General features: G+C 37.5%; 1 protein-coding gene across 4 annotated transcripts in view; it reads right to left on the reverse strand.

Annotated features, from left to right (window-relative positions):
- RIC1 (RIC1 partner of RAB6A GEF complex) overlaps window positions 1-25,809 on the reverse strand; it is a 134,462-nt gene that overhangs the window by 96,801 nt on the left and 11,852 nt on the right. For 3 of the 4 annotated variants that reach the window (XM_045772357.2, XM_045772356.2, XM_045772355.2), the window contains exon 2: window positions 11,333-11,440. In XM_045772357.2, coding sequence (XP_045628313.2) covers window positions 11,333-11,440 — 108 coding nt within the window. Of the gene's footprint in view, window positions 1-11,332; window positions 11,441-25,809 lie in introns of those variants that run through there. The other variant, XM_087858881.1, reaches the window with a different exon arrangement.

Here is a 25,809-nt window from a genome sequence, read left to right on the forward strand (position 1 = left end):
GCACCAACATAAAAAAAAAAAGTTTTTAATATTTTAAAAAATCACAATAAACCTTTACTGCTGACTGCTAAGATATCAAACACCCAGAATTGGGCACGTCAGGATCTCCAGCTTCTATTTCTTTTTTTTCTTTTTTTAGATTTTATTTATTTATTCAACAGAGATAGAGACAGCCAGCGAGAGAGGGAACACAAGCAGGGGGAGTGGGAGAGGAAGAAGCAGGCTCATAGCAGAGGAGCCTGATGTGGGGCTTGATCCCACAACGCCGGGATCACGCCCTGAGCCGAAGGCAGACGCTTAACCTCTATGCCACCCAGGCGCCCCTCTATTTCTTTTTTTTTATTTTTTAAAGATTTTATTTATTTATTTGACAGAGAGAGACAGCCAGCGAGAGAGGGAACACAAGCAGGGGGAGTGGGAGAGGAAGAAGCAGGCTCCCAGCAGAGGAGCCTGATGTGGGGCTGGATCCCAGAATGCAGGGATCACGCCCTGAGCCGAAGGCAGACGCTTAACGACTGCGCGACCCAGCTTCTATTTCTAACAACTTAAAATGGCCAGAGGCATTCAACACTTCCATGTGCATTAGCTTTGTAAACTGTCCAACTAAGCCTATTTCTGCTCCTTGTTTATTTTTGTCACTACCAGTTAAAACACACCTCAGCAGACTCTACTTCAAGTTGTACTGATTAGTGTTTTCTCAACTTCCTTAAAATCTTTTCACCTGAAGTTCTCCCCATACATGTTATTCAAAGGGAGTAGTTCTCAGTCATTTTATACTCTACACTGACTACTCAAATAAACTGAACAGTACTGTAACATTCCTCAATTCATCAAACAACAGCTAAACTTACTTTGGCTGTATTTTCATTTTTTATTTTTGTGAAGAGATTCTTTAAATATTCTAATTTTTCTATTAATCTCAGTGAGTTGGGAATACTGCGATAAATACTGAGTTGGATAATGTCAACTTTTATTATATTCTTTTGGCTCTGCTATAAGGTCACTGCATAATTAAGACAATAATTTCCCATCCAATCCAATAATAAATTAATTCATACTCTAATGTATTTTATATATTCAAAACCTGTTTTTCTCTCCTTTTGTTCTTTTGACATGATAGGTATGCACTAGTAATAAATAGTATACAGAATGTTATGGTATGACAGTATGTGTGGCACTTGAAACATCTGATCTATAAATGTGTTAACTCTAACTTACAGTGCACTTAGCAGAAAAGAGAAGAGACAGAGCGCCACATATGGTTGCTGTTAGGACTACTTGACGCTACTACAGCTTGAAAGCAGCCATAGAAATGATCTAAATAAATTAGCATTTTCATACTCCAACATTACTTAGGGACAACGAAATTTAAAATTATTATAATGGAAGATACATCTAGATAACAGCCACATCAGTGAAACGAACTCAAAAAACGACCAGAGGGCAGCTGGGTGGCTCAGCCAATTAAGGGCCCGACTCTTGATTTTCACTGAGGTCCTGATCTCAGGGTCGTGGGATTGAGCCCCCCCCCCCAACGTCAGGCTCCGCACTGGGCATGGAGCCTGCTTGGGATTCTCCCTCTCTCTCTTTCCCTCTCCCTACTCCTTTCTCCCCCCCCCCACCCCCGCAACACACCAACCCAGGCTCATACTCTTTCTCTCAGAAAAGAAGAGAGAAAAGGGGAAGGGAAAATAAAAAAGAAAACCACCTGCATACTGGCAGAACAGACTTTCCACAGTTAATCATACAGAGGACACATCCAAAAGGGTAGGACGGGCAAAAACTCCACTGGGAACCGAACTCCTGGGGAGACTAACCACAAATGGGAGGGACACCACAAGCATGGAGAAGGGAGAGAAGCAGACTCCACACCATGAACCTCAGGCAGAGAAGAGCTGTTCAAGGAAGACGAGTCCCCAAAACATTTGGTGTGGAAACCAGCAGCTTAACTCCAGGTACTTTAAAAATCAGCAGAGTTAGCTCTGGAAAAGGTGGAGGGCAATAGAAAACTGAGCCCCCACCGTTAAAGAGCCAGCATAACAAACAAGCTGGAGGAGATACAGCACAGAAGCAGCAGTTTGAAAAAAAGCCTTCGGTATACATGAAACATATGTATTTACTAATCTCAGAACATGTGCTGAAGGGACAGGGATCTTCAGGAGACTTGTCCAAGAACAAAAGAGCTGGTGGGCACCATTTCCCTATCCCCCCACCCAAGCTTAGATAATCTGACACTAGCAATAATCAAGCATGAACACTCATCACCTACCTTGGTAATATCACACACCCAGCCCCATCCACGCCACCACAGTGCCTGCCAAGACATGCCCTCGAAACAATCCAGCAGGGACCAGCGCCACTCTAAAGTGAGGCCTGCTCTGGAGAGAGGGGAATATAACCACACACATCGGTGGGATTACAGCCCCAGCAGACAGGACTGGGGCAGACATATGGTTTGACTGCAGGCCCTGCCCACAAAGGAAAGCCTTTCAGGGACAACACCGGGAGAGTACCCCACAGTTTGGTACGAATGCGGACACAGCAGATGGGCTGAGAACAGGTATCTGGTCTAACAGCAAACACCACCCAACTACAAGCCCACGGCAGCCCCAGAATGGCCTTTTAACAGCACAGGGACCAAACCCTGCCCAGCGTACCCACAGAGAAAACTCCTGTGAAATGCCTGTTGGTTCTGGTAAATAGGGGACACTGTGGTACAGGGCACCACTACTTCCTATGGCCACTGCTTTGAAGATGAGGAGACATAGATGACTTCCCTAATACAGAGAAACAAACACAGACAACATGAGGAGACAAAAAAGTATGTCCCAAATGAAAGAACAGGACAAAACCATAGCAAAAGAGCTACGTGAAATGCAAATAAGCAATATGCCTGATAAAGAATTCAGAGTGATGGTCATAAACACTGTACTTAAGAAAACAACGGAGGATCTCTGTGAGATCTTCAACAAAGGGACAAGAAATATAAAAAAGAACCAATCAGAGATGAAGAAACAGTAACTGAAATTAAAAATACCCTAGAGGGCTTACGGGGAAAAACAAACAAACAAACAAACAAACCTAGAGGGAATGAATAGCAGATTAGAGGAGGCAGAAGAACCCTCAGTGACCGTGGAGTTCAGAGTAATGGAAAGCAACCAGCCGAACAGCAGAAAGTAAAAGGAACAATAAAAAATGAGAATATGAAAGGGAAATCAGGGACATCATCAAGCATATTAGCATGCAATTTATAAGGATCCCAGAAGGAGTAGAGAGAGAAAAAGGGGCAGAAAATTTATCTGAAGAAATAATAGCTGAAAATTTCCCTGGTTTTTCAGCAGAAACTTTGGAAGCTAAAAGAAAGTGGCATGATATATTAAAAGTACTGAAGAGAATAAAACGTGGAACTGAGAACATCTACCCAGAAAGGTTATCATTCAGAATAGGAGTTTCCCAAACAAACAAAAATTATAAGATTTCATCACTATTAAGTCGGCTTTACAAGAAATATTAAAGGGATTGAGTGAAAAGGCAATCATCAGCAGTAAGAAAATTATGAAAGCAAAAACTTCCACAGCTAAATACAAACATAATTAAAGTAGATTAATCACTTAAAAAAACCTGTACAGAGATTAAAGCACAAAAGCAGTAACATCAATTATACCCATAAAACTCAGTCAAGGAATACACAAAATAAAATGATATGGAGTGAAAATTTAGGGCTTTTAGAATGGGTTACAACATAACTGACCAACAACTTAATATAGACTGTCATCTGCATGAGATGCTATATATGAACTTAACAGTAACCACAAATCAAAAACCTGTAACAGTCACACAAAAAGAAAAAAGAATAAAAGCATATCACTAAAGAACAACATCAAACCACAAGATAACAGAGCAAGGGAAAAAAGTAAAAAATTATAAAAACAACCATAAAACAAGTAACAAATGCCAATAAGTATGTATCTATCGATAATTGCTTTAAATGTAAACAGATTAATGTTCCAATCAAAAGATACTGGTTGATTGAATGGATAAAAAAGCAAGACCCATCTTTATGCTGCCTAAAGACCTACTTCAGACCTAAAGACACATGCATACTCAAAGGGAAGGGATGGAAAAACATTTACATGCAAACAGAAGCAAAAAGAAAGCTGCAGTACCTATACTTCTTTTATATCCAAAAGAATAGACTTTATAATTAAGACTGTAACAAGAGACAAAGGACTACAAAATGATACAGGAACAATCCAAGAGGAGCATGCAACAATTATAACTATTTATGCAACCAATGTAGGAGCACCTAAATACATAAATCAACTAGCAGCAGACATAAAGGAAGAAATCAATAGTAATATAATAACAGCAGAAGACTTAACACCCCACTTACATCAACAGACAGATCACCCAGACAGAAAATAAACAAGGAAACAATGGCTTTGAATAACACACTGGACCATACAGACCTAAAAAATACACTCAGAATGTTCTATCCAAAAACAACAGATTACACATTCTTTTCATGCACGTGTGGTATATGCCCCAGAACAGATTACACGTTAGGGCACAAAACAAATCACAATAAATATAAAAAAAGATTGAAATCATATCCTGCATCTTTTCTGACCATAAGGGAATGAAACTAGAAATCAATCACAAGAAAAAATCTGGAAAGAACACAAATACACGGAGGCTAAATAACATGCTACTATACTATATATTCAATGGGTCAATGAAGAAACCAAACAAGAAATGAAAACCTAGTGGAAACAAATGAAATTGAAGATAAAGAGTCCAAAATCTTTGGGATGCAGCAAAAGCTGTTCTAAGGGGGAAGATTATAACAATACAAGATTACCTCAAGAAACAAGAAAATCCTTAACTTACCTTACAGGTACAAGAGACAGGAAAAGAACAAAGAAAACCCAAAACCAGTAGGAAGGAAATAAATAATAAAGACTAGAGCAGAAATACATGAGAGAGACTACACACACATACACATACACATACACACACACACACACACACACACACACGAACAGGTCAATGAAACCAGGAGCTGGTTCTCTGAAAAGATAAACAAAATTGATAAACCTTTAGCCAGACTCATCAAAACAAGAGAGAGAGATCTCAGGTAACTAAAATCAGATGAACGAAGAGAATTAACAAGGGACACCACAGAAATACAAAAGATTTCAGGAGAATATTATAAAAAAAATTACATGCTAACAAACTGGATGACCTAGAAGAAATGGATACATGCCTAGAAACATATAACCCTTCAAAATGAAAGGACAAAATAGAAAATTTGAACGGATCAATTACCAGCAAAGAAACTGAACCAGTAATAAAAAACTCCCAATAAACAAAAGTCCAGAAAGCTTCTCTGGTAAACTCTACCAAACAGCTGAAGAAGAGTTAATACCTATTCTTCTCAAACTATTCCAAAAACCAGAAGAGGAAGAAAAGCTTCCAAACTTACTCTATCAGGCCAGCATTACACTGATATAAAAACCAGATAAAGACATTACAAAGAAAAAATTACAAGCCACTATCTCTGATGAATATAGATGCAGAAATGTTCAACAAAGTACTGGCAAACAGAATACAACAGTACACTAAGAAAAAAAAAAAAAATCATTCACCACAATCAAGTGGGATTTATTCCAGGGAAGTAAAGGTGGTTCGGTATGCCCAAATCAATCAATGTGATACATCACATTAACAAGAGAAAGGATAAAAATCATAGGATCATCTCAATAGATGCAGAGAAAGCATCTGACAAAGTACTACAACCATTCAGGATAAAAACTCTCAACAAAGAAATTTTAGAGTAAACATATCTCAACATAATAAAGACAAAAATGTGTATTCTCACCACTTTTATTCAACATAGTCAAAGACCTAGTCACATCAATTAGACCAAAAAAAAAAAAAATCCAAATTAGTAAAGTAAAACTTTCACTATTTGCAAATGACACGATGCCATATATATATATATATATATATATATATATATATATATATATATATATAAAATCCTCACGACTCCATCCACCAAAATACTACTAGAACTGATAAATTCAGTAAAGCCATATGATACTAAATTAATATACAGAAATGTGGTTCATTTCTATACAATAATGAAGTAGCAGAAAAAGAAATTTAGAAAACTATCCCATTTACAATTACACTAAAAAGAATAAAATACCTAAGAATAAACTTAACCAAGGAGGTGAAAGATTTGTACCCTGAAAACTATAAAACACTGATGAAAGAACCTGAAGGTGACACAAACAAATGGAAAGATATTCCATGCACATGGACTGGAAGACCCAATATTGTTAAAACGCCCATGCTATACAAAGCAATCTACAGATTTAATGCAATCCTTATCAAAGTATCAACAATTTTTTTCACAGAGCTAGAAAAAAAAAAAAATCCCACGATTTGTATGGAACTGTGAAAGAACCCGAATAGCCAAAGCAATCTTGAAAAATAGGGACAAAGATGGAGGTATCACAATCCCAGACTTCAAGATATACATTGAAGCTGTAGTAATCAAAACAGTATGATACTGGCACATAAACACATAGATCAATATAAAAGAATAAAGAGCCCAGAAACAAACCAACAATTACATGGTCAATTTATTAAAAAAAAAAAAAAAAGGCAAGCACATACAACGGAGAAAAGGCAGTCTCTTCAGCAAATAATGCTGGGAAAACTGGACAGCAACATACAGAAGAATGAAACTGAACCACTTTCTTACACCATACACAAAACTAAACCCAGAATGGGTTAAAGACCTACATGTGAGACTTGAAATCATAAAATTCCTAGAAGAGAACATAGGCAGTAATTTCTTTGAGTTTGGCCGAAGAATCATTTCTCTAGATTGTGTCCTTTGACAAGGGAAACAAAAACAAAATTAAACTATAGAGACTAAACCAAAATAAAAAGTTTTTTTTGCACAGGGAAGGAAACCAGCAAAACACAAAGGCCACCTACTGAATGGGAGATATTTGCAAATGATATATCTGACAAGGGGTTAGTATCCAAAATATATAAAGAACTTCTACAACTCAACAACAAAAAAACCCCAAGTAATCCAATTAAAATTGGGCAGAGGACCTACATAGACATTCTTCCCAAGAAGACATACAAATGGCCAACAGACAACGTGACAAGATGTTAAACATCACTCATCATCAGGGAAATGAAAATCAAAATCACAATGAGATATCACTTTACATCTGTCAGAATAGCTAGAATCAAAAACACAAGCATGCCTACCTCTGAAGCCATTTTATGAACTATCATGTGCCACCTGAGCCTCCAATACAAACAAAAACAGGCAAAACAAACAAAAACCACAAGAAGTAACTGTCAGTGAGGACATGGAGAAAAAGGAACTGTCATGCACTTCTGGTGGGAATGGAAACTGTTGTAGCCACTGTGGAAAGTAGTATGTAGGTTCCTTAAAAAATTAAAAATAGAAACCCCATCTGTTCCAGTAATTCCACTTCTGGATATTTACCCAAAGAATACAAGAACACTTATTTGAAAAAATATATACAGCACTACGTTTACTGAAGCACTATTTATAATAACCAAATTACAAATACAGCCCAAGTATCCAGTCCTGGATGAAAGGATAGAGAAGTGGTGTACATACACATGCAATGGGATATTGCTCTGTCATAAAAATGACTGAGATCTTGCCATTAACAACAAGGATGGAGCTAGAGTATAAAGTAAAGTAAGTTAGAAAAAGACACATACCATATGTTTTCACTCATATATAGAATTTAAGAAACAAAACATATGAACAAGGAAAAAAAGAAAAACAAAAAACCAGACTCTAAAATACAGAGAACAAACTGGTGGCTACCACAGAAGAGGTGTATGGGGAGGATGGGTGAAATATATAAAGGGGATTAAGAGTACACTTATCTTGATGAACACTGAGAAATGTACAGAATTGCTGAATAATTTTTTTAAACCTGAAAATAAAACACTGTATGTTACACTCCAAATTTAAAAAATAAGTTAAAAAAATAGAATTCATAATTTTCAGATGTCAAGAATATTTCCCTTTGACTTTTTCTTAATAATTTAAATATGCTGAACTATTCTTAATTCATTATCCTTACAAAATCAGGCAGAAGGGTAGATTTGGTATGTAGGTGGTAGTCTGCAGAAGTGAGGAACTTTTCATAATGTGGACCATTTTTTGATGATTAACCTAGTTAGCATTACATAGCGTAGCCTAAAAAAAAAAAGGACAGAAAGCAGAGGGGGAAGTTAATGTAGAAGTTAGGAATACAGGCACACCTCTGAGATGGTGCAGCTTCAGTTCCAGAACATCTCACTAAAGCGAATTTCATGATAAACAAGTCAGATGAATTTTTTGGTCTTCCAGCACATATGAAAGTTGTATTTACACTACACTGTCATTTTTTAGGTATGCAACAGCATTATGTTTAAAAATACAATGTACATACCCTAATTTAAAAATACCGGATTGCTAACAAATCCTATCATCTGAGCCTCCTGCAACTCAAAATCTTTCTGAGGGTGATGGCTGCTGAACAGGGTGGTGGCTGCTGAAGGTCAGGGTGGCTGTGGCCACTTCTTAAAACAACAATGAAGTCCAGTGCATCAACTGACTCTCTCTTTCACAAAACTTTCTCTGCAGCCTGCAATGCTGTTTGATAGCTTTTACCCACAGAACTTTCAAAACTGGAGTCGACCCTCTCAAACCCGGTCACTGCTCTAGGAACTAAGTTGACCCGATATTCTAAGTCCTTTGACGTCATTTCAATGGTCTTCACAGCACCTTCACCAGGAGTAGATCCCACTTCAAGAAACCACTTTCTCTGCTCATTCATCAGCAGCAGCTCTTCTGTTCCAGTTGTATCCTAAAGATCGCAGCAGTTCCGTCCCATCTTCAGACTCCACTTCTACTTCTAGTTCTCTTGCTATTTCCACCGTTTCTGCAGTGACCTCTTCCTCTGAAGTCCTGAACCCCTCGAAGCCATCCGTAAAGACTGGAATCAACTTCTTCCAAATTCCTACTAATGTTGATATTCTGATCTCTCCCCGTGAATCATGAATGTTCTTCATGAAATCTACGATGGCGAATCCTTCCCAGAGGTTTTCAATTGACTTTGCCCAGATCCATCAGAGGACTCACTATCTACGGCAGCTACAGCCTTAAGAAATGTTATTTCTTAAAGAAGACGACTTGCCAGTTGAAATGACTCCTTGATCCATGGGCTGCAGAACGGATGCTGTGTTAGGAGACGTGAAAACAACACAAATCGCACTGTCCAACTCCATCAGAACTCTCGTGCGATCAGGTACAGAGTAAGTGATATGCGAAAGGAATCTTTTTTTTCCTTAGTGGGTCTCAACAGTGGGCTTGAAACATTCAGTAAACCATGCTGTGAACAGATGTGCTGTCCTGCTATTCCATTTACGCAGCACAGGCAGAGTAGATTTACTCTAATTCCTAAGGGCCCTAGGACTTGGGAAATGATAAATACGCACCTGCTACAAGTAAAAAGTCACCAACCGCATCAGCCCCGACCAGACGATCGGCCTGTCCTTGGAAGCTTTGAAGGCAGGCGCGGACTTCTCCTCTCCAGCCAGGAACGTCCTAGATGGCATCTTCTTCCTGTGGGAGGCTCTCGCACCCACACTGAAAATCTGTTGGTCAGTGGAGCCTCCTTCGGTCATGAGCTCGGCCAGATCTTCTGGATCACTCGCTGTGGCTCCCACAGCAGCACCTGCTGCTTCGCCTTGCACTTAATGCCACAGACACGGCTTCCTTCCTAAACCTCACAAACCGATTTCTGCTAGCTTCAGACTTGTCTTCTGCAGCTTCCTCCTCTCTCCCCGCCTTCCCAGAATGGAAGAGAGTCAGGGCCTGGCTCTGGGTTAGGCTTTGGCTGAAAGGAATGGCGTGGCTGGTTTGACCTTTTATCCACTAAACGTTCTCCACATCGGCAGAAAAGCTGTTTCACTTTCCTATTGTTCTTGTGTTCACGGAGGTAGCACTTCTCATTTCCTTCAGGAGCTTTTCCTTCACATTCACGACGTGGCTAACTGGCACAAGAGGCCTCCGCTTTCAACATGCCTTCCTCACTAGCTTGAATCATGTCTAGCTTTTGACTGAAAGTGAGAGGCGTGTGGCCCTTTCTTTCAGTTGAACACTTAAGAGACTATACTGTAGGGTTATAAATTGGCCTAATTTCAATATAGTTGTTTCTCAGGAAATTGGGAGACCCACAGAGGAGGAGAAAAACAGGAAAGAGTGGGTCAGTAGAACAGAACACACCCAACATTTATCAGTTAAGTTTGCTATCTCGTTTGGGCACTGTTTATGGCACCCTAAAACGATTTCAATAGTAACATCAAAGATCACTGACCACAAATTACTATAACAAATAATATAATTAAAAAGTCTGAAATATTGTGAGAATTACCAAAATTACCAAACTTTCAATTTGTAAAATATGCAGTAACTTTAAAGTTCAATAAAGCAAAGCATACTACAAGTTATGCCTTTACAGTAAATGGAATCTAAATACCTCATTTAATCCCTTCTTTCCAATATACACCATTTCTATAATTTTGGATTAAACTTACTTCCTCAACTCTTCAATATTACTTCATCTATTATGAAAGATAACAGTATGAACTTCAAAGTGTCAATTTAAAATTTAAATGAGATGATCCACGTGTAGTGATTATACTAGTACTTACATAGAAGATGCTCAACAAATATTAACCATATACGATTGCTATTTAAATTAGTGACAGTCCAAAAAAATGACAGTGACAAAACACGGGCTGAAAAGGTAAAATGGACCACATCTAAGCACATTAATGGAACAGAGGAGAAATGCAGAAATAGACCCAAAGGGATATGAGAATTTATTGTGACATAAAAACGTAAATGTTATGATTTTTGTGAGACATCCTTAAGGATGGAAGGCAGGCCTTAAAACATAAATTTGGGAGTACCCCATGTGAGTAGAGATGAAAGCTTTACAATTTTGTATTAGGACAAAACAAGAAACTGAGAAGAATAAAGAGAAAAGGACACAGACACTATATTAGGGAAGCAAAGAAACAGCACGATCACAAAAAGATACAATAAGAGTACCAAGAGAAGAATCAGTACAGCAATTCCTATCACAGAAGATAAATGCTAATGGGTGGGAAAGACTGAAATGAAGGCATCTAAAAGAATCAAATTTAAATGCAATGTAATGATTTCATAAGAAAAAACACTATTAAAATTGAAAATGCTACTTACTGACACAGCTATCATGGTACTATCTGGCCTCCATTCAGCTTGTTTGTAGGATCCAAACTGAGAAGATGATTTTTCAGGTTCCTTGTAGGTTACAATTAACACACTGGGCTGGAAGGAAAGAGGTTTATTAGTATGCCATAAAGATATATACAAAACAAGTTTAAGATAATTTATCACGGAGTAATCTGAAAATCTTTTAATAATTCTAAATGTGTATAGAAGATAACAATATAAGCCATCAGCCCTAATTAGCCCAAACAAATCAACTAACAAGACCCAAAAGGAAAGATAGTCTGAAAAGGAATATATCTATTTAAGTTATTAAATTGATAGCTAATAACCTTCAAAAACAGAAACAGGCCTAGATGGGTTCACTAGTGAATTCACTAGTCAAATACTTATTAAGAAATTATACAAATTCTCTACAATCTATTCCAGAAAACAGAAGCAAAGAGGTTACTTCCTAACTCTATCTGAGGTCAACATTGGTCAAATACTAAAACTAGACAAAAACTTTATAAGAATATTAAACAACAGACCAATATCTCTCATAAACATATCTGTAAAAATTCTCAAAATATTAGCAAGTCTAATCCAACAATGTTTAAAAAGAATTATACACTACAACCAAGTGGAATCTACTCCAGGAATGCAAGGCTGGATCAACATGCAAAAATCAATTCATGTATTACAAATCAGTAGACTAAAGAAGAAAAACCACATGATCATATCAACAGATGCAGAAAAAGAAATTAACAAAATTCAATACCCATTCATGATAAAAACTCTCAGTAAACTAAGAATAAGGGGAACTTCTTCAATCTGACAAAGAATACCTACAAAGAACCTGTAACTAACATCATACTCACTGGTAAGAAACTAGAAGCTTTCCTGCTAAACTCAGGAACAAGGTAAAGATACTCCCTCTCACCACTCCTTTTCAAAATCACACTGGAAGTCCTTGCTAATGTATTAAGAAAAGGAAATAAAAGATAACAGATTAAGAAGAAAAAAAAGTACAACTTTCTTTGTTTATATATAACACGACTGCCTATATAGAAATCCAAAGGAACCACCAACAAAATAACATGGTAATAACAATTATTAATAAGGTTACAGAATGCAATGTTCACATAAAAATCGACTGTTTTTTTATTTAACAGCAGTGAACAAGCAGAATTCGAAATTAAAACCACAATAGCTTTTGTATTAGCAACCAAAAAATATTTAGGCATAAATCCAACAGGATATGTATAAGATCAAAACTATAAAACATTGATGAACAAAATTTAAAATGAACTAAATAAATGGAGGGATAGTCCAAGTTCATGGATGGGAAGATCTAATATAATCAAGACGTTAGTTCTTACAACTTGAACTACAGATTCAACACAATCCAAATCAAAACCACAGCATGTTATTTTAGAGATTACCAACAGGCTGACTCTAAAGTTTATATGGAGAGGCAAAAGACCCAGAATGGCCAACTCAATATTGAAGAAGAACGAAGTTGAAGGACTTGATGCTACTTCAAGACTTACTATAAAGATACAGTAATGAAGACAATGTGGTATTGGCAAAAGAACAGAAAACAGATCAATAGAACACAGAGCACCAAAAATAGACCCACATAAATACAGTCAAGTGACCTTCAACAAAAGAGCAAAGGTAATACAATGGAGACGCATGGTGTTTTCATCAAATGGTGCTGAAACAACTGGACATCCACTTTCTGGTAATATAAGAAGTTCCAAAGGGTCATCTTGTACTTTCCCTGCCATTGTCCTAGAAGCAGCCATTTTTCCAGGGACCAGTGTTCCATTTTATATTACAGAATGGTATTTTAAAAATATCTGAGGGCACCTGGGTGGCTCAGTCAGTTAAGCTTCTGCCTTTAGCTCAGGTCATGACTCCAGGGTCCTGGGATGGAGTCCCGTACTGGGCTCCCCGCTCAGCCGGGAGCCTGCTTCTCCCTCTGCCTGACACTCCCCCTGCTTGTGCTCTCTCTGTCAAACAAATAAAATCTTAAAAAATAAAATAAAAATAAAATAAAAAACAAGATCCGGAAACAAGATGTGTATTGCTAATGCAGTGTCATTGTTTCTAGATCCTCTCAGCAAACACAGTAGGAAACATACAAACTTATACTAAACCATTCATGACCACATTATCTTTCTATATTTCTTTCCATATATACATATGTATATATTTACATAGAGAAACACTGGAGAATAATCAAGCACAATGTGGTTTGTTCTAGCCTTTCTCCCTTACTTGTAACTTTTTCTTTGTTACCATTTCATAGAATTAATTTAGCTCTTTGTTCAACTCTACTATATGCACAGACTAGTTTGGAACTGCTAAGTATATTCCTATAGTAGACAAATTTACCAACTAGAATATTCTGTTTTTATGGCTAGCTTCTTTTACATTAGCATTTGGAAGTGTTGCATAAGCCATTCCCTTAAAATCTCTAAAAACAAAATACAAAAGTTTCTAAGAAGCTAGCATATTCCAAACACATTAAAATGGTTAGAAATCAGCTATTTGTACTAAAAATATCAATTAAAAATTAAAAATCAGTATCTTGGCAGGAATGACATCAGCAAGATGGGAGATCAGGAAACTCTGGACTCTCTACCCCTCCCCCCAACAAATACATAAATTCAGGAACAATTCACAGAAAAATTCCCTTTGGCGAGAAATCTAGAAATTAATAACTGAAAGGCACCTGAAGGCTGTACGAACACAAAATCAGACTCATCAAAGCTGCATGGGAGATGTGGGAACACCCTCCTGCCAGAACCTCCACCCCCAACACAGGACAAAACCCTCCACCCTCCAACTTCTTCTTGGGAAGAAGAGCCCACAAGTCCAATGCCCGAACTTTTCTGGGGGCTGTCCAAAGGGAGGGAAGAGGGTCTGTCTTGCCTTTCATGAGGCATTGATAAGACCTGGCATAATCTAGTCACCAGGGAGGTTGTGAGAGCAGAAACAGAGTACAGGCTAGCAGTTGCCATAGCCCCTCCCCTGACTCAGCACAGAGCTAGTGGATAAGGGGAAAAAAGAACAGCTTCCACCTTCTCCCTAGAGAGAGAAAGAGTTAATGGAGCATAGAACAATCCAACTTTTCTGAAGGACACCTGGGGAATGGCTTCAGTTCATTTGTTACAGTGCACTGAGGGGATTCAGAATACCTTAGACACTTGGATGCCACAAAAAACAAAGGAAGTGTGTTGGACTAGCATGAAGGTCTGAGAGGTCACCAGAATCTCTGGCCAGACTGGTGGGGGTAGGGCGGAGGCGGGGGAAGGGCCTGTGGGGGGAGGGAGGGTGTCTTCTAATATATGAGACCAGTCTATGGAGAGTGGGATTGGTGACTGTTCTGTCTAATGCACAGACACCAACAGAGAATCATGGAAGATGAAGAAACAGGTCAATTGTGTTCTAAACAAAGGAAAGAAAAAAAATCTCCAGGGGCGCCTGGGTGGCACAGCGGTTAAGCGTCTGCCTTCGGCTCAGGGCGTGATCCCGGCTTTGTGGGATCGAGCCCCACGTCAGGCTCTTCTGCTATGAGCCTGCTTCTTCCTCTCCCACTCCCCCTGCTTGTGTTCCCTCTCTCGCTGGCTGTCTCTATCTCTGTCAAATAAATAAATAAAATCTTTAAAAAAAAAAAAAAAAAAAAAAAAAACAAAAAAAAAAAAGAAAAAAAATCTCCAGAAATAGACCCAAATGAAACACACCTATACGACTTACCAGAAAAATAATTCAAAATAACCACCATAAAAATGTTCACTGAGACTGGAAGAACAATGGATGAACAAAGAGAATTTCAACAAAGAGACAGAAAATATACCATAGTATCAAATTATAAAGCTGAAGAATATAACTGAAATAAAAAATTCAATAGAGAGGTTCAATGGAAGACCGTATCAAGCAGAAAAAAGGATCAGCAACCTCTAAGAAAGGTCACTGGAAATCATTCAATCACAAGACCAATAAGAAAAACATGAAAAAAAAAACCACAGAAAGCTTAAGAAACTTATGGGACACCAAAAAGCAGACCAATACATGCATAGCAGGAAAACAGACCTGAAAGCTTTTTTTTTTTTTTTTAAGATTTTATTTATTCAACAGAGAGAGACAGGCAGTGAGAGAGGGAACACAAGCAGGGGGAGCAGGAAAGGAAGAAGCACACTCCCAGCAGAGGAGCCTGATGTGGGGCTCGATCCCAGAACACCAGGATCACGCCCTGAGCTGAAGGCAGATGCCCAACGACTGAGCCACTCAGGCGCCCCTGAGAGCTTATTTAAAAAAAACAATGTCTGAAAAATTCCTAATTCTGGGGAAGGAAATGGCCATACAGTTCCAGGAAGTCCAAAGAAACCTAAAGAAGGAAACTCAAAATTATACACTGAGAAAAATTATAATCAAACTGTCAAAAGTTAAAGCAGTGAGAATTTTGAAAGCATAAGGAAAAGGCAAATTGTCATTTACAAAGGAACCTCCATTAGACTAAAAGTGAGTTTCTTAGGAGAAACCTTGCAGGCCAGAAGGGTGTGAGATGAAGAGCTGAAAGAAAAAAGCTGCCAACAAAGCTGCCAATACAAATTCCAGTAGTAGTGTCCTTCAAAAATAAAGGCAACATAGTCTTTCCTACACAAAAGCTGAGGGAGTTCATCACCACTAGACTTGCTTACCAGAAATCACATTAGATTTAAGAACATACATAGGCTGAAAGTGACAGGATAGAAAAAGATACTCCATGCAAATAGTAACCAAAGGAAGGCAGAGAAGGTTATATCAGACAAAACTGACTTTAAGTCAGAAAGTGTCAGAAGAGGAAAAAGACATTACATAATAATAAAAGGGTAAATTCACCAAGAAGACCTAACAATTATAAATACATAGAAAGAGTAATATATTATGTGTAACATCAGAGCATCTAAATAAATAAAGCAAATACGTGCAGAACTGAATAAAGTAAACAGCAATACAACAGTAGGGCTCTTCAATAACCTGCTTCCAATAATGGACAGAACATGGAGACAAAATCTATGAAGAAACTGAAGACTTGAACAACATTATAGATCAAATGAAGCTAACACATATGTACAGAACTTTCTGCAAACAGCAGAATACACATTCTTCTCAAGCATACATGGAACATTCACCAGGACAGATCACATGTTAGGTCACAAAACAAGTCTTAAATTTAAGACTGAAATCATATCAACTATCTTTTCTGACCACAATGGAATGAAACTAAAAATCAACAGGGCAGAAAAAAGGGAAGGAAAGGAGGGAGGGTGGAAGGAAGAAAGAAAGAAAGCTCACGAATATGTGGAAATTAACACACCCTTGAACAACAACAAACAGGTCAAAGAAGAAATCAAAAGGCAAATTAGAAAATACCTTGAAACAAAACCAAAATACAACATACCAAACATTATGGAATAAAGCAAAAGCAGTACAAATAAGGGAGTTTACAAGCAATAAATGTCTACATTAAAACAGAAGATCTAGAATCAACCTAATTTTATATACCTCAAGGAACTAGAAAAAGAACAAAGTCCAAAATCAAAAGAAAGGAAGAAAGGAAGAAAATAGTAAAGATAAAAGGAGAAATAAGTGAAATAAAGGAGAGTAAAACAACAGAAAAATAAAAGTTTTTTAAAAAGATAAAACTGACAAAACTTCAGCTAGACTTACCAAAAAAAAAAAAAAGAAAAGCCTCAAAACCAACTCAAAGAAATATAAAAGGAGACATTACAAATGACACCACAAAAATACAAAAGATCACAAAGGTAACTACAGATAACTCTACGCCAGCAAACTGGACAACACCAAAGAAATAGGAAAATTCCTAGACCACACAACCTATCAAGACTGAATCATGAAGAAACAGAAAATCTGAAAAGACCCATAACTAGTATGCAGATTGAATCTGTGATCAAAAACCCCCCAACAAGAAAAGCCCAAGAGCAGATGGCTTCACTGGTAAATTCTACCAAACGTTTAATGAAGAATTAATGCCAATTCTTCTCAAACTCTACCAAAATATTGAAGCAGCAGGAACACTTTCAAACTCATTATATGAGGCCTGCAGTACACTGATAAAAAGCCAGATAAAGGCACTACTAGAAAAGAAAATCATAGGTCACTATCTCTGAATACAGATGCAAAAATCCTCAATGAATTACTAGAAAACTGAATTCAACAGCACATTAAAAAAAAAATCATACACCACAACCAAATTTGATTTATATTCTTGGGATACAACTATGGGTCAACATACAAAAATCAACTAATGTGATACACTGTGTTATCAGGGTAAAGATTAAAGTCACATAATAATCTAAACAGATGAAAAAGTATATGACTAAATTCAACACCCTTTCAGAAGAAAAACTTTTAAACTACAAGCAAAAGCAAAGTACTTCAACATAAAAAAGGCCATTAGACCTACAGCTAAATCATAGCCAACAGTGAAATATTAAGGAGGGCACGAATTGCATGGTGCACTGGGTGTTATACGCAACTAATGAATCATCAAACTTTACATAAAAAACCAGGGATTTACTGTATGGTGACTAACATAATAAAAAATCATTAAAAAATAAAATAAAATAAAATAATAAAATAAAATAAAATAAAATAAAATAAAATAAAATAAAATAAAATAAAATAAAATAAAATAAAATCTCTCAATAATCACTCTGAATGTGAATGGCCTAAATGCTCCCATAAACGCTACAGGGTTGCAGACTGGATAAAAAAAAAACATGACCCATCCATTTGCTGTCTACAAGGGACTCATTTTGAAACTAAAGATACATCCAGACTGAAAGTGAAGGGATGGAAAACCATTTTTCAAGCCAATGGACCTTAAAAGAAAGCTGGGGTAGCAATTCTCATATCAGACAGATTAGATTTAAAACTAAAGACTGTAGTTAGAGATAGAGAAGGACACTATATTATTCTTAAAGGATGTATCCAACAAGTGGATATGACAATTATAAATATCTATGCCCCCAACAGGGGAGCAGCTAGATACAAAAGCCAACTCTTAACCAGAATAAAGAGACATATAGATAATAATATGTAAAAGTAAGGGACCTCAACGCTCCACTATCAGCAATAGATAGATCACCTAAGCAGAAAATCAACAAAGAAACAAGAGCTTTGAATGACATACTGGACCAGATGGACCTCATAGATATATACAGAACACTACACCCCAGAACAAAAGAATACTCATTCTTTTTGAATGCACGTGGAACTTTCTCCAGAATAGACCATATACTGGGTCACAAAACAGGTCTCAACCGATACCAAAAGACTGAGATTATTCCCTGCACATTCTCAGACCACAACGCTTTGAAACTGGAACTCAATCACAAGGAAAAATTTGGAAGACTCAAACACTTGGAAACTAAGAACCATCCTGCTCAAGAATGATTGGGTAAACCCTGTAATAAAGAAGGAGATCAAACAATTTTTGGAGACCAACAAAAATGAAAACACATCAGTCCAAAACCTATGGGCACTGCAAAGGCAATCCTAAGGGGAAAATACATACCCATCCAAGCCTCACTCAAAAGAACAGAAAAATCTAAAATGCAGTTTTTATATTCTCACCTCAAGAAGCTGGAATAGAAGAACAGGCCTAACCCATGCACGAGAAGGCAGCTGATCAAGATTAGAGCAGAGATCAATGAATTAGAAACCAGGAACACAGTAGAGCAGATCAACAGAACTAGAAGCTGGTTCTTTGAAAGAATAAATAAGATTGATAAGCCACTGGCCAGACTTATTCAAAAGAATAGAGAAAGGACTGAAATTAATAAAATTATGAATGAAAGAGGAGAGATTAAGACCAACACCAATGAAATAGGAAGGATCATTAGAAACTTTTATCAACAGCTTTATGCCAATAAATGAAACAACCTGGAAGAAATGGATGCCTTCCTGGAAACCTACAAACTACCAAGACTGAAACAAGAAGAAATTGATGTTTTAAACAGACCGTTTAATTATGAAGAGACTGAAGCAATGATCAAAAACCTCCCCCAAAAACAAGAGTCCAGGGCCTGACGGATTCCCTGGGGAATTCTACCAAACATTCAAAGAAGAAATAATACCTATTCTCCTGAAGCTGTTTCAAAAAATAGAAACAGAAGGAAAACTACCAAACTCATTCTATGAGGCCAATATTACCTTGATCCCCAAACCAGGCAAAGACCCCATCAAAAAGGAGAATTACAGGCCGATATCCCTGATGAATATGGACGCCAAAAGTCTCAACAAGATCCTAGCTAATAGGACTCGACAGTACACTAAAAGGATTATCCATCATGACCAAGTGGGATTCATCCCTGGGATGCAAGGGTGGTTCAACATTCGCAAATCTATCAGTATGATAGATTATATCAACAAGAAAATAGTGAAGAATCATATGATCCTCTCAATAGTTGCAGAAAAAGCATTTGAGAAAATACAGCATCCTTTCCTGATTAAAACACTTCAGAGTGTAGGGATAGAGGGTACGTTCCTCAATCTCGTAAGAACCATCTATGAAAAGCCTACAGCAAATATTATTCTCAATGGAGAAAAGCTGGAAGCCTTTCCGTTAAGATCAGGAACACGACAAGGATGTCCACTCTCGCCATTATTATTCAACACAGTACGAGAAGTCCTTGCAACAGCAATCAGACGACAAAAAGGGATCAAAGGTATCCAAATCGGCAAAGAAGTCAAACTGTCTCTCTTCGCAAATGACATGATACTCTATATGGAAAACCCAAAAGACTCCACCCCAAACTACTAGAAGTTATAGAGCAATTCAGTAATGTGGCGGGATACAAAATCAATGCTCAGAAATCAGTGGCATTTCTATACAGGAACAATGAGACTGAAGAAAGAGAAATTAGGGAATCCATTCCATTTACAATAGCACCAAAAATCATACATTATCTCGGAATTAACCAGAGACCTTCTATATTCTAGAAACTACAAATCACTCTTAAAAGACATTGAAGAAGACACAAAAAGATGGAAAAATATTCCATGCTCATGGATTGGAAGAATTAACATAGTTAAAATGTCCATGCTACCCAGAGCAATCTACACTTTCAGTGCTATCCTGATCAAAATACCAGTGACATTTTTCAAAGAACTGGAACAAACAGTCCTTAAATTTGTGTGGAACCAGAAAAGGCCCCGAATTGACAAGGAATTGTTGAAAAGGAAAAACAAAGCTGGGGGCATCACAAAGCCGGATTTCAAGCTATACTACAAAGCTGTGATCACAAAGACAGCATGGTACTGGCACAAAAACAGACATATAGACCAATGGAACAGAACAGAGAACCCAGAAATGGACCCTCGGCTCTTTGGGCAACTAATCTTTGACAACGCAGGAAAAAACATCCAGTGCAAAAAAAGACAGTCTCTTCAATAAATGGTGCCGGGAAAATTGGTCAGCTACATGCAAAAGAATGAAAGTTGACCACTCTCTCACACCATACACAAAGATAAACTCCAAATGGATGAAAGACCTCGATGTGAGACAGGAATCCATCAAAATCACAGAGGAGAACATAGGCTGCAACCTCTACGACATCTGCCAAAGCAACCTTTTTCATGACACATCTCCAAAGGCAAGAGAAACAAAAGAAAAAACGAACTTGTGGGATTTGATCAAGATAAAAAGCTTCTGCACAGCCAAGGAAACTGTCAAAAAAACTAAGAGGCAGCCCACGGAATGAGAGAAGATATTTGCAAATGACACTACAGATAAAAGACTGGTATCCAAGATCTACAAAGAACTTCTGAAACTCAATACACAAGAAACAAATCAAAAAATGGGCAGAAGATATGAACAGACACTTTTCCAATGAAGACACAAATGGCTAACAGACACATGAAGAAATGCTCAAAATCTTTAGCCATCAGGGAAATTCAAATCAAAACCACCTTGAGATACCACCTTACGCCAGTTAGAATGGCAAAAATGGACAAGGAAAGAAACAACAGATGTTGGAGAGGATGTGGAGAAAGGGGATCCCTCTTACACTGTTGGTGGGAATGCAAGTTGGTACAGCCACTCTGGAAAACAGTGTGGAGTTCCCTTAAAAAGTTAAAAATAGAGCTTCCCTATGATCCAGCCATTGCACTACTGGGTATTTACCCCAATGATACAGACGTAGTGAAGAGAAGGGCCATATGCACCCCAATGTTCATAGCAGCATTGTCCACAATAGCTAAATCATGGAAGGAGCCGAGATGCCCTTCAACAGATGACTGGATTAAGAAGACGTGGTCCATATATACAATGGAATATTACTCAGCTATCAGAAAGAACGAGTTCTCAACATTTGCTGCAACATGGACGGCACTGGAGAGATAATGCTAAGTGAAATAAGTCAACCAGAGAAAGACAATTGTCATACGGTTTTACTCATCTATGGAACCTAAGAAGTATGAAGATTGGTAGAAGAAAGGGATAAAGAAAGGGGGGTAATCAGAAGGGGGAATGAAGCATGAGAGACTATGGACTCTGAGAAACAAACTGAGGGCTTCAGAGGGGAGGGGGTGGGGGAATGGGATAGGCTGGTGATGGGTAGTAATGAGGGCACGTATTGCATGGTGCACTGGGTGTTATATGCAACTAATGAATCATGGAACTTTACATCAAAAACCAGGGATGTACTGTACGGTAACTAACATAATAAAAAAAATATTATTATTAAAAAAAGGTACAAGTTTCCAGTTATGAAATAAATAAGTTATGGGGATATAATGTACAGCATGGTAACTATATGTTAATGAGGGCATTACGCTAAGTGAAATAAATCAGAGAGACAAAGGAAAAAAAAAAACCCTCAAAGACTGACATACAATATACACTTAATACTTGCTAATTTGTTCTCTTTTAGTTCAAGGTCAATGGGATTTACATTTCATGTGACTGAGACTGAACAAGAATAAGCAAAAATTTTATCATCTTTGTGCTTCAAAAACACTGATGATGGCAGCAGAGATGATGGTAGTGGATCTGGATCTTAAATGAAGAACTGACAATCATGGCAATGGCAGATAAATGAGACCTAAAAGCTATTGAATACTGTGCTGTAAATAACCAGATTTGAATATACTCTCTCTTTACCACCCTCCCTGTGTGTGTGCGCGCATACGCGTGCACGCACGCGCACATACACATACACACAAAAGGGAACTAAACAGCTCAGTTTCCCAAATGGCAAGAAGACAACACAATTACATCTGCCTGCAGAAAAAAACTAAAATTATTTTTTCTAAATATATAACTGAAAATTGACACAAACAACCAATTTGATCAGTTTTACCCCATTAAGTCAAGAAAACAAAATTGCCTAGCAAAAGTTCAAACACAAGGACTTCCAGCAATGGCACAGTGTAAGATGCTGGTAAATCTTATCCCCCCAAAATAGCCATACAACTGTCAAAACAACCACTTCAAATATTTGGGAAAGGCAAATAAAAAATCAAGAAATGTTTATTCATGAAAAACTGTTGAACTTCAGATAACAACGACGGGAATAGATGATCTTCTTTCCAGGACTGTTCCTATTCTCTCCCCAAAGCTTTACTGATATGTAGTAGTGCCACCAGGATGGGGCTGTCCATGAAAAAGCAGCAATTCTGCTGCCCGAGGTGGGCTGCCTTGGCATGAAGCAGAGGGCAATGCACTCTTTAGCACTGTCAGTAAAAATAGCAAATTCCTTGGAAAGCTGACAGTGCTGCTAGCCAGAGGTTGCAGACCTGGTTTGGGCAAGCAGCACATCCTTCAACCATCCAGAAATGTTAACAGGGAGACCCTGGAAATGAGAAAGCCAGAGAGGGAATAGAAAAGCCCACCACATATCCTCAGTGCACTTTTAGACAGTTTTTCTTACTTATGAAGAGGAAAACCCTAAAGGACCCAAGCTCTAACTCATCCCTATCTAACAGAGAGGCTGGGTAAATGCACAGAGAATAGCAAAGAAAGGCCAAGCCCTGCCCCCTCCCATCATCACTGGCGCACTAGAAGGCTGTTCCCAAGAAAGTCAAGTAAAAGCTGGAACCAACACACACACACACACACACACACACACACACACACACAGTCCTGAACTTTGCAAGCACTTCCCAACACACATACAGATTAATCAACAGAGAACAGATGCTTTACTAGCTCAAGATGTTTTTGCAAACATAGAGGCAACCCCTAGGAAGCCATGATAAAAATTAGAAAAAATAAAGCAGAGAAGTCAGTCAGTGGCTGTACACTGCAGGGGAGATAAATTTTACAAATTAAATCAGATGAGTTACTAAAAAACGACACTAAAACACAAAATCAGCAACAATGACCCTCAGGAACATAAATTATCTAAAATACCCAATTATAAGCAAAAAACTAGAAAACCTACAAAAAAACCAGAAAAGTGTGACCAAGACTGATGGAAAAAGAAACTATCTCTGCGTGGGCCTCGAATAGCAGACAAAAATTCACAACAGTCATGGTAACTACATTAAAGTAATAAAGGAAAATATGAAAATACCTCAACAAGTGGAGAATCTCAATAAAGAGCAATAAAAAAGAACCAATTCTAGAAATTCTAAAATTTAAAAGTGTAATAACTAAAATGAAAACTTCATTATATACACTCAGCAGATCTGAGAGGACAAAAATTGATAAACACGAAAATAGTTCAATAAAATTATCCAATCTAAAAAACAGAAAACAGTCTGAAGTGAATGGAGCAACAGAGGCTGTGGATCAACAAGTGAAGCAACATACGTATAATGGGAAGTTCCAGGAAATGTTACAAAGCATTAAAAAAAAAATTTTTTTTGAAGAAATACTAGCTGTGAATGCCCCAAGTTCGATAAAAGACATTAAGCCCCAGAGTCACAATGCTTGACAAAACCTAAGTGGGATAAATTCCTACATACGTACCTATGTACATACACCACACACAAACTACTGGAAGCCAACAAGAAAATGTTGTGAGAACAAAAATAAAATGACTGATCACAAAGGACAAAAATATGATTAACAGCCGACTTCTCACCAGAAACAATGGAGGCCAGAAGGCAATGAAACAAAATATTTAAAAGCTGAAACAAACCCACCAACCTGTCAACCATGAATTCTATATCCAACAGAATTATTTTTCAAAACTTCAAAGGAAAGGTATTTCCAGATAAACAGATTGAAAATTTGTTGCTAGCAAACCTGCCTTACAAAAATACTAAGAGATCTCTCAGAAAACAAGAAATGACATCAAATGGCATGCAGAAAAAAGTTAACAAGCCTGAGATTGCTATACTAAAAAAAGTCTGCATGTAAGGTTGATCCTAGGCTGGCATCTGGGAACTTGGATTTGGGGAGGGCTCTCACCACTGCTTAACTGATACAAAACGCTAAATGCGTCTAAACTCTACAAAACACATGATTTATGCTGAAACACCTGTTTTCCTTCAGGGTATGGCCTACTAGAAAGCCTTGGGGAATAAGTCTATAATGAGCTTCCCAGGTAGTCAACACTGCACATACGCTGTCACAAAAATCTGATACTGGAAGAAATAAGCACATCTTACATGACTGTACTGAAAAAGAACTATTGAAAGCTTGCACCTGGTTCCAAGAGATTATCCCAAATAAGACTTACCTTTGGCAAATTTGCTTTGTATCCTTTTATTGTAACAAATTATATACATGAGTAGGACTATTTGCTGAGTACTAGGAGCATTCCTAGCAAATCACTGAACCAGGTGGGGGTTGGGGGAACACTAACACAGATGGTAACTCAAATCCAAAGGAAGAAACACAGAGCAAAAGCAATGCTAAATATACACATAAATATAAATACACACTTTTATCTTTTCTCCTTTTCTCTAAAAAATATCAGAGTTTATAAAACAATAGTTTTTAAAAATATAGTTGAACCTTGAATAAAACAGGTTTGACCTACGAAAGTCCACTTATATGCAGACTTTTCTCAATAATACAGTAATGCATGTTTTGTTACTTATAATTTTCTTAACATATTATTTTCTCTATCTTATCTTATTGTAAGAATACAATATATAATACATACGACCTACAAAATATGCATTAACCAACTGTTATTACTAAGGTTTTCAGTCAACGGTAACCTATTATTAGTTAAGTTTGGGGAGAATCAAAAGTTATACATGGATTTGTGACTGTGCAGGGGATCAGCGCCCCTAATCCTTGTGTTGTTCAGGAACAATTACATAATACACTGTATTTATGTATGCTTACAACATACACAGAAGTAACATACTACACAGTAATACCTCAAAGAAGGTGATGGGAAATAGAACAATCAGACAGAAAATAAGGTAACAGAGAACCAAAACAGCATTATAAACTAACTAGACCTAAAAGACATACATATTACTCCATGCAACAACAGAAAAATATA

This window comes from Ursus americanus, chromosome 34 (genome assembly GCF_024610735.1).
Source record: "Ursus americanus isolate L20-20 chromosome 34, mUrsAme1.1.p, whole genome shotgun sequence".
Lineage (NCBI taxonomy): Eukaryota > Metazoa > Chordata > Mammalia > Carnivora > Ursidae > Ursus > Ursus americanus.